Genomic DNA, 10,976 nt, shown 5'->3' on the forward strand with positions numbered 1-10,976 from the left:
AAAGAGACGCTGCATGATAGAAGCTCCCTGTTGCATGCACTCCCTCTCTCTCTCTCGCTCTCATATATGTGTGTATGAGTAGGGAAGATCCAAGGAGAAAAGAGAAGGCCGCTGTAGCACTAAGAAAGCAGAAATATCGCATATCTTTAAATTAAAGACCTGAAACTCCTTTCCTTTGCCTTTGTGTATGTGGTACAGACACTAAAACTCTGTAAGTTCCTGCTTAAGGTTGGGAACCAGGAGACACAGGAGGTTGTGCAAGTTCAGCTGCAGCATGCTGAGCTGTGGGAGCTGAACTGCTGAGGAGAGGACTCTCTTGCAAGCCCCAAGATCATCTTTTAACACATGCACATACAGGAAAACTTGGAGCTTCAGAAAAGCAAGAGCAGATGGCAGGCAGGCAAAAAAGAAACTTAGACCTCACTTCAGGGAGGAAGAGTTCACCAGTTGGGCTCAGCGGCTTGCTGCCAAGAAACTTCATTTCAGTTTGAGATGGTCCTTGCTTGTGGCTTTGCCATTAAGCCATGTGCCCAGTATACGCTGGTCTGTTCACAAAAAAGTCGCTTGTCCAGCTGCACTTAGCTGCTCATTGCCCACTGTCACTGAAGCAAACCTTCCAGTCAAGAGGAAGGAGACATCCAGAGACCTGGTGTGAAGAGGTCAGCAAGGCAAGGCTGAAAGAAGAGGGCTGCAGACCCAGGGAGTGAGGGTTTTAAAATGGTTTTCAAACCCTGTTGTTCTGCATGTCTCACCAGTTCCTTATGAATTTTCTCTATTTCATGTTGACTATCATGTTCCAGCTTTTTAGTTTGCAATTTTATGTAACACAGCTTTAGACTTAAGGACTTTTTTCTTTTTTTCAATGGTGAAAGAAAATCTGGGTCTGTTCCTCCTGAACTTTCCAGCTGAGGATGTAGCCGTTACATTTTTATTACTTAGTAGTCAGAACTACCAAGTGATGCAAAAGGGATCTTTAGAAAAGTGATTCTGAAATGCTGACAGGAGACTGCATGATAAAAAGTTAACATCCTCTTTGCCCTGACCTGGCAGGCTGAGATGAAATGCCCATCTCATCTGCTGTGGAATGATTCTGGCTACAGCACTATAGATCTTCTTAATATAAGCTGATGTTAGACTACTACAAATTCAGTTTTGATGGCAAAATCTATTCTGAGTGTAGGCACAGGTCCTGCATGTTTAATTTCCATGCAGACCACCACATGGCCTTAAAGTACTGCCTGCGGTAGTCAGATGGCAACAAAGCCTCACTTCAGTGTCAGCAAGGATCCAATCACTCAGACGACAGCCAAGGAAAACTCTCATGAGCCCTGGCAGAAGCATAGCATGAGTTAGAACAGCAAGATTGTTCCTGAAAACAGTCACGAGTCTTTTTCAAGATCTCCACTTTTCCCAGGAATTATTTATGGCAGTGTATTTATTACTACACATCACCTTTCTGGTAATACTTGAATGTTTTATGTTCTGCTGCTTTGCTGCCCATTTTCAGTAAAATAAAAGGCTTCCAGGCTCCCAAGATAGAGGATGTGACATCAGATGGTGAGCAAAGGAATATTTGTGAAGGAATGAGCACTCAAGCCCCACAGCAGAATTTCAATGAATGGGCAGCAGAGGCACAGTGATCGGGGACACGAAGAGCAGGTTTCTGGGGACATCGTCTTTCACAAAGGTGGAGAAGTCATTTGGTACTATGCAGCCCCGTTCACCAGAAGCGGGCAGAGCTCACCAGTGAACCATTTCTCATACTCACGCTCCTTTTCTGTAGTGAAACCAATCCATTCTGAGGCACTGCTGCCAACAGAGTTGTAAGACACGACTCGCAGGTTGTAAGTCGTGTAAGGCTCCAGGTTGGACACGTTAGCACTCTGTCCTTTTCCGGTGTACTTCACCTCAGCTGGGCCAGGACTGCAAGACTTCACTGCTGGTTGTAGGTTCAGGGGACAAGCCATATACACATGGAGCTCATAGCTGAGAGGATAGTTGAGGTTTTGATTAATCAAGAGCCTTAATAACATAACAGGCAATCATATAGTTTATCCTAATTGCTAATTGTATATCTGGCTACCGGAGAAGAGAATGGGCCTTATCCCAGTTTTTCTCTTGGAGATCTCGGCCTCAGCTGTAAGATGCCTACAAGCAATCACAGTCATAAATGTCACACTCACAATGAAACTGATGCCTGTTACCTTCCTGCTCCACTTCTGCAAATCAGGACTTGCCTAAGTAACTACAAAATGCAGCTGTCTTCACTGCCAGTTGGGCTCACAACATTTTGACTGTGCAACCACAGCTGTCAGACAGTTACCTCCACTCGCCATAGCTCATCCTCTTCACTTTCATCCCCCCCCACTGCCAGTTGGTCTCACAACATTTTGACTGTGCATCCACAGCTGTCAGACAGTTACCTCCACTCACCATAGCTCATCCTCTTCACTTTCATCCCCCCCAAATCCTGCTCACGAGAAAAGCGATTGTTGTGTGTAAACAACTCGCAGACAGTATTCAGGCCACTGGGGATGTCACCGCCAACACGGGGAAGGAGGAACATAGCTGTCACACCAATCCAGTGCTCTCAGCTCAGATTGTTCTGCCACCTCCCCTAGCTGAGGCGTGCAGGTGCAGCTGAGCCACAGCTCCTACCTGGTGACAATGCCGTTGGGTGACTGAGGGGCGCTCCACTGGAAAGAGGCGTTCCTGGAGGTCACGGTGCGGATCTGGGGCGGGGGCTGCTCCGAGGGTGGAGCCGGCTGCGTGGTGATTTGGGCCATGGGTCCTTTGCTGCAACAGTTAAAACAGGTGCAGGCCTCCACGCCGATGGAGTATGTGGTAAAAGGTTTTAGCCCATGTATTGTCTGCTGGGTGGCAGTCCCTTCTGAGAGCTATAAAAATTAAGAGGGAACTTGTCACAGCTTCAAGCACCACAAATACTAAATTAGAGTTACAGAAGTGAATTAACTCCAGAAGACGACGGGCACAAGGTTCTGCATGTCCTTTAAGTCTGATATTAATGCAGCTGTTGTGTGCTGCAAACTCTGCACTCAGTTTTTCTCCCATTATGAAGTTAAAGGGCACTGTTCAAAGGAAAAGACCATGCCATCAGTGGCCTCACAGACGTCTTGAGTTGAGCTGTGACCACTGTATGTCAACTTGCAAATGTCATTCTCAGGAACAGAGAAAGAGAAAACCTTTAAAGAGAAATTCTGGGATAAGTGGTACTGAAGCAAAAAGAAATTAATTGGAAAATAGCTTCATAACTGTGCTAGCAAATGCTCGTGCATATCTCACAAGTGTCCTCAGCATGGATACAGGAGACAGCATTGGACAGCGTGCTATGAATGAGACTGGCAGGTCAGTTTACTCACAGACAGGAGCACGAGCTCTCTGGTAGGTACCTCTAGTTGAGGCCAACATGGTGCTGCTCTGCGTTCAAACAGCCATGGTGCTGGGTGATTCTGTTAGGAAACTCTCCTCTGCTCAGCAAGGGTGAACTGGAGGTTCTGGTGAAGCAAACAGTTCCCTCAGTCTGAAACTGCTTGTGGGAACTGCCATTTCACCTCATTGCTGTAGTCATTTGTGGGCATAGTTTCTTAGGCCAAAGAAATAAATATATGTAGAAAACACCAGTGAGGGGTAACATCTGCTCCCACTCACCAAGTGATTTAGCAGATTTAGCAGCAAAAAACAGGAAGAAAAGAGTCAAGCAAGCAAAGAGAAACACTTGGTGCTTCTCAATGCCAGAGCCAGAGCCGAGCCAGCAGCATGGCAGGCGTGAGGGGGTGGAAATGCAGCGCCACGCAGGTACCAACGAGATGAACTGGCTGCATCAGACACGGACACGGCCAATTGCACTGGAAGGCATAAATGTTTAATGTACAATCCACAGGCAACTGAAGCTTACGGTCAGGACTGATGGTCTGAGAAGGTGTCCGTAGCACTTCCAAGAAAAAGGGGAAAAATCCCACATGACTACTTGTTTAAAAAAAAAAAAGCCAGATAATGTTACAGACAAAAATTATTCAAGTATTCTGCACTGATTTGGTGGTAACTGTTCCAGGTACCTTCCACAGCCCTAACCTGTTTCCGCATCTCTCTGGTTTATACCTCTAATGATCCCTGCAGGTTTCCTAAGCCAAGGCCAGTCATCTCTGGACATCTAACGGTGTCTAGGCTGAGACACCAAACAGAAGAAGTTGCTTGGCTACTTGCACTGTTCTTCAGTGCTTTACTACGAATACTTCTTACCAACAAAAAAGATTTTAAGGGAGGCTCATGGGCAGCACTTTCTTCTGAACTTCAAACCCATAGGCTATCCAAAGCACACAATCATTTCCTATTGGTTGCAGTTTCCACGAGCACCACTTGGACTGGTAGGAGCTGCCTGGAAATATTGCATTTGGACCCTGAACAATACTTCTGATTCCCATCACATTGTCACAGCACATCACCACGTCAGAAGCGTCTGATGATGAGGTTAGTTCCTTGAGAAGCACATTTAGAGGAGTGAAAGCCCTGGTTGTGCTTTAACCAGAAGAGAGCATGGCAGGGCAGTTCGCAACAGGAGTGCAGGAGACGAAGACAGGCTGTAATCAACACCAGCAGCTTGTAAGAACAAAACCATTAAAGCTGGAAAATACAAGCTCAAAGGCAGGACAGAAACATTGTAGACAATACTCACCACCACATCAGTCCCTCTGGTATCATTAGAAAACAGCCTGTAGATACTGACCACCCCGTTTGGCTTAAGAGGGGGGCTAATGTTGACCACGGCCACCGTGGATGCCACCGTGTCGAAGAGGGGAGCTCCCAAGCCCTCAGGAGGGGCAGGGCCAGTCCGGCAGCGGGACCAGCGGCTCGGTGTCCGGCCCGCTGAGTTCACCGACCACACCTTCAACACACAAACCCAGAGAAAATGTTAGCAAGCTCACAAAACGTCCACAGGTAGCCAGGGATGCTACTGCAGGTGTACTGACACCAAGAAAAACTCAGCACAGTGACACCCACGCAAAATGTCCCTTGACTGCTGCCCAGCACCTGCACTGCCCCAGTGGTTTTTCTGACAGAAGAGTGAAGTATTTCCCACTGATCACATTAGGGAAAAGAAGCAGCGTGTCTTCGTGTGTCTTCTTCCTACCTGATCCCCCGACCCTGAATTCCCACCACTGCCTGTGGCATACCATGCAAAGAGGATTCCTCGAGAAGCTGTGATTAACAGTGATAACATTTTCAAAGTCGTCTGAGCAAAACTGCTGACATCCAGCCCTGCCCATTTCTCCCTTTTCGGCGCTTTCTCCATGCAAGCAAGCAGCGCCGAGGAACTCAGCCCGGCTCTGTGGGACACTGAAGTTAGGTTCACCTTGACCGAGTCGCACAAGCCAAGCTCTGGTTACTCTTTAAAACCAGAAAGTTTTACAGGAACGTCCCCCTCTCAGCCATATTCATGTCAGTCATTTGGCACCATTTTCAGTCACCCACAGTATAAACAAAGCCCACTGAAATGTATAGTTAGGGCAGCGCCTCTCATTTATTTTCACATTTCCTTTATTGTATGAGCACAAAGGCAACGGCTTCGGTTCCAAGATTTCAGAATTTAGCAGCCTGAATTAGGCCTGATTAAAAAGCACATGTCTCTATGAACTATGCCTACTGATTCTGTCAGCTTCCCAAAACCAGAGTGATCTGCAGACTACATAAAATTCAGCACTTATTAAACACACTCTCCAACAAATCTGCATGAAAATTAAATTTTGCTTTCATCAAGGAGTGAATAAACATATGGGAGGATGTATAATCTTATTTATCAAAAAGCATTTGTATAATTAAACACGAATATCATAAAAGGTTGCCTTAGGTCGTCATTTGCATGAGTAAGTAATTTGTAGAATGTCAGGTACAATAGACAGAATAGATGGATGCGTGAGCGTATAGGGTTAAATTAGGCTCAATATTAGCCAGCCACACAGTGATCAATCAGAATGATAGATCTAAATGGCAATACAAGAGGACTGTCTGAGCGATTTTTAGTATAAGTATTCCTTAGTAAGCTTTCACGTTGAGCCATTCTCATACAGTAAAACGCGTTCTTATGTGATCTGCTCCGCACACAGGTCCTGGTGGGGAAGTGGATGGGGGGGACTGTGCCTTAAAAAAAAAAAAAAAAGGAAGCTTAGAAACAAGAGATCTTCAGAACTGACCCTGGAGTCCTTTCAGCTTGCAATGTTAAGTTCCAAGACCAAGTTCCAATATTAAGTTCCAAGACCACAGGACACTTCACACGGAGCCTGGGGATGGAAAAAAGCCCCCAAACCACCCCAGTGGCTTTGAAGGCTGTGGTTCTGCCAATTACAATCCCAAAGTTCCTGCCTGATTCCATCGGTAACACAGAGCACCACCCAGTAAAACACTGCATGAGTACAGATGACACCCTACGAGAAGAAGCTCAGCCAAAGCACTTTCATTTGCAGTGAAATCGGTAATACATCTCTGTTGTGAACTTTTCATAAAATCAAACTCTGTTCACTTTACTGCAGTAGGTCAAACCCTCTATCTCAGTTCAGTTCCAGCTGCTACAAAGATTTACCCACAGTCGTTCATTTCAAGGGGTGTATTTCTTTGTGGAAAGAATAAGCCACATACGGAAAACGCAGCTCTAAGTGTGCCACTGGCATCGGCTCAGCACTGACCTGACCTCAAAATATCCAGGCTGTGGCCTTAATAAGCATGGAGCGTAACAGTGTCGGACCTGACCTGCTGAGCAAGCTGCCCACAGCAAAACTGAAGGTGATGAGTTAGGAACAGAGGCTTCCTGTGTAGCACAGGCATCTCCGAATGGGATGCCCTAGGAATTTCGGAATAGAGTGGGATGCAACTCACTTGGGAAGCAGGCATCTCGCTGAGGGTTGGGTGGAGACACTTCCCTCCATCAATTCCTCTCCTGTCATAGGTGCCTACACCTTGCCTTTCAGAAAACAAGCCTTATTTCAGATAACAAAGGCTCTTTCTTTCAAAACACTGTCCTAGGACAAGGGAAAAGGGGTTGCTCATCCGCTTTCATACTACAGCTAAAGGGTTAAAGGACTCCTCCAGGAGGCAGGTAAATTAGGTTCAGTCACATGCTCCCATGGTCAAGCCTGCCGTCCTCCAGCGTGACTCCCAAGCAGATGACCCACCCTTCTGCTTGGGGTGCTCCCGGTGCTCCCATCAGGGCTGTGTCACTTTGCATGAACACGATGGAATCAAAGTTGACTGGACAGAGCATGCGCAAGCAGGAGCAGATATGGTTCCCCAGCCCAGCCCTTCTCCAGGGAGGTGGGGGGCAGTGGAAGTTGTAGTCCACTCCCCAGGCACCACAGGCCTGTCCCTTTTTAAAAAAGGCCAAGATCATGGCTGCATGTGTATGAGCCTGACAGACAGGCATGCTCTGAGAGTGCCTTCTAGAGCAACACCAGCTACTCAGCCCTGCCAAGACATGTTTCCAGCAGAAAACCCCTAGTCGTCTGTGAAATTCTCCAGCGCCAGCTTCTGAGACAGCTGTGACAGCTAAACAGGACTTCTGAGGATCTACATTCTGGATTTACACTGACCGAAGCTGGATTCCCTTAACTCCCTCTGCTTCTGCTCAACCATCTGTAAAAGGATGGATGGCTGTAAAAATATTTCCCTTTGAGAACTGCCATCCAAGTAAATCCTGGTCAGTGTTTGGAGACTTGGAGCAGTAAGTGCAGATGGAAATGCTGATGTTTAGCCACTTCTTTGCAGGAAGACATGGAACAGCACGGCAACAGAACCCACAATGAGGAGTACGTGTTAAAATCAGGTCATGGTGCCTCAAAAAGTCACCACAAAATGGTCACAGATGGAAGCTGTTGCCGGGGTAGCCTGGTTAAACTGAAATTTCATGGTTTGGGCTTTCATAAAAAGCTTTTTGGCCTAACAAAAAATCCTTCTAAATTATGACATAACGAGCACAAAAAAATATTTACCTGTATTCATATAGAAATGTGAAGAGCTCAATAGCTGCTTACAAAGTAAGATTATAAAATAGCACAAGAACATGGGCCAAACATGAAGCAATCCCATCTCAGGGATGTATTGAATGGCAAAACAGAGACAGCAGAAAGCCAACCGAAGTTTCCTATAACTTGACTTTCTGAATATACTGCCTCCAGAAGCATTAAGTCTGACATCATGGTGCATGGCTCAGCACCCTGCCAAAAGATGTGCTGCTGTGAATGGCTGCACTGTCCCGAAAGAGCCAGGAGAGGGCTCTGAAATCACCTCCGTGGGTTACTATTTTAAATGCTTTATCAACGCGCTGGCCCCTGGCCCAGACCAGACTTTGAAGAGGAGCCAGAGAGAGAGGAGGGAAACCTTTCCGGACATCACGTATTCCAAGGACTGAAGAATTTCCAGTTACAGGTAACTAAGCTTGTAATTTTTCCATCATAAATGAGGCTTCAGAGCTCTCTGCTGTGAAGAAACTGGTCAAAATGATCACAGGACAACCTCAAGGTTCATGGGCACAGCAAGAAGAGGCAAACCTATGAGGAGCAGGAAGAGAAGTGCTTAGAAGGTGGCCACAGCCTTACCACGGTGAGCCCAGCCTGTTCAAGCTTAGTCCTCAGATGTAGATGCAAAAAAATAATGGTATTGTAGATGCTGACAGAGAAAGAAGACCTTTACATGACTGACTTCATCCAAGAGCCACACACGTTCACCTGCTGCAACACTCTTGAAACCCAAGGAAGATGTGTTTTAAACTAAAAAAGCTTTTCTTTTATCAAATTGAGATCATTTGTGAAGGTATTTACTCCATACAGGAGGTACGAGTGGGAACTGAGGGGAACAGCCACGCTTCCACAGCTCCTTCAGCACAAGAAAGGCACTAGAAGAAGAAAAGCAATGATGAACCAGGCAAGCACTGTGGCCTTGCCGTGACGAAAAAGGGAAGGTGAAGAAACTGCCAAAATAAAGCACTCAGATTAACCCCCTTAAAAGACAAAGATAGTCCAGGTTTAAAGCAGAAAACAGAATGCATGGCCAAAAGTTCCCCAAAACAAAAGAAGCAATCCCTTGATCGCATGACTCCCCTTATGTGAAGAAGCGGGACCACAGCTGACTGAGTAACTGTCAGCTCACAACACTCACATCGCAGACCTGGCTCCAACAATGTGATGGGTATTATGCCTGCAAACACAGGGACCAGCTGGGAAGTCCACAAGTGTGAGTGCTTTCCTCTCATCCTGCAGAGGCACCTCGGGCCGCGCACAGCCTATGCAGACGGACAACACTCACATCGCAGACCTGGCTCCAACAATGTGATGGGTATTATGCCTGCAAACACAGGGACCAGCTGGGAAGTCCCCAAGTGTGAGTGCTTTCCTCTCCTCCTGCAGAGGCACCTCGGGCAGCCAACAGCCTATGGAGAATGAGAAACTCTTCCTCACTGGAGAGATCTCGTTCACCTCTGCCAAAGCGTGGCAAGGCAGCAGCAGGCAGGAGGGTGGACTGGCTGGCAGGAGCTTGCCTGAGCTCAGTCCTGAGCTCCTGCTCACTTCCCAGGTCAGGGAGAGCTGGGATCTTCTGCTTTGCTTGGAGGCGAGATGCTGCTCACCCTTCCTACTTGCAGGAAACCAGCACAAAGGAGAGAGAGCCCAGCAGCTGACTACCAGCCAGCAGTGACCCCTCTGTCCCACCATGTCCTACAGGCACTGTGCATCATATGGCTTCACACTGCAGTGCCTCTTGGTTGCCTCTGTGGGGAACAAGACCTCAGCTCTGCATGTGGCAGCAGCTTGCACTGAGCTCCTGCAGGCACTCAGAAAATAGCCTTTTGCCTTAAAAAAATAGCCTCATTAATAAATCCCTGCCTACCTTCATCTCTGAGCACTGCTTAGAGCTATAAGGGAGCTAGGTAGAGCTGTAGGTCCTGGGAAACCACAAGGTCAGGCCAAGCCACCGCTTTCACATGTGCACATCACACTTTCCGCCGGTCTGTAAGAGTCAGGTACCACTTAGGTCTCTGCCCTTAGGACATCCCCAGGCAGCACACACCTGTGACTGCTGGTCTTTCCGAAAAGGACTCAGTGCTGGCACTACTCGGCGCGTGCCCAGGGAGGCAAATGGTAGCAGAGAGGAGTTTGTACCAGTCTTCACTTTCTGGAGTTGTTTCATGGAGGTCACAAAGACACAGCACTACTCTGAGTCTTTGTTTTGGATGTCTTGACTCAAATTTGTTCAGTTTCTACCTCTATACTTACATAAATGCAGTTTTCACAGTGTAATTATTTTTCAAGATAACAAGACATTTTAGGTGTATATAAGATATGACATCGGTGAATTCAGAAATACGGCACCCAAATTCTAGTCATGTTCGAACAGCAGTTTGTCAGAAAAGTGAAGAGACTGTCATTTTGGCTGGTTAAAATTAGAGAACTCTCTCCATCAGTTGCCGCACCCTTTGCAAGTCTTTCTTCTCATCAGAACTGACCTGCAGTGCAGCCTGGGTGATCTGGAGGTACTAACGCAACATCAGCACAGCTCAGAGCACAAAGCCTGCCTACTAGTATCTAACATTCAGCTTCAGGATAACGTAATCACATCTGGGCACGGCAGCGTCAGGCACGTACTAGCAAAGCAGAAAGTTGCAGAAGTGGTTGCAGTCTACAGAGGACAGAGCAAAGGCAAGGGAAAGGATATATTGTGTCCACCCATGACCAGGGGTCCAAAAAGGTAGTAAACAAATGCGTGCTTTCTGATTGCCCATCCCCAAGTCTGTACTTTTCCTTCTTCAACACTGTTAACATCCTTAGGGAGGCCATGAACATGTAACGGGATAGATTTTAGGTCCAGGCTTCTACACCGTGACAATTTGAGCCTCTTAACACTGCTTTTCATCTCCACTCTTCAAATGCTAAGAATAAAAGTGCTAAATCCATTCTGGGGTAGGGAAAGAGAAAAAC

The 10,976-nt window shown here is 46.9% G+C and overlaps 1 protein-coding gene across 1 annotated transcript in view; it reads right to left on the reverse strand.

Moving 5' to 3' along the window:
• The window catches only part of LOC104497657 (usherin-like), a gene marked incomplete at its 5' end in the record, with an annotated part of 113,921 nt that overhangs the window by 7,814 nt on the left and 95,131 nt on the right, over positions 1–10,976 (reverse strand). Inside the window, 3 exons of the mRNA XM_010140933.1 lie at positions 1,769–1,986; positions 2,659–2,897; positions 4,694–4,903. Coding sequence (XP_010139235.1) covers positions 1,769–1,986; positions 2,659–2,897; positions 4,694–4,903 — 667 coding nt within the window. The remainder of the gene's footprint in view (positions 1–1,768; positions 1,987–2,658; positions 2,898–4,693; positions 4,904–10,976) is intronic.

The sequence above is a fragment of the Buceros rhinoceros genome, unplaced genomic scaffold, assembly GCF_000710305.1.
Source record: "Buceros rhinoceros silvestris isolate BGI_N320 unplaced genomic scaffold, ASM71030v1 scaffold1488, whole genome shotgun sequence".
Taxonomy (NCBI): Eukaryota; Metazoa; Chordata; class Aves; order Bucerotiformes; family Bucerotidae; genus Buceros; species Buceros rhinoceros.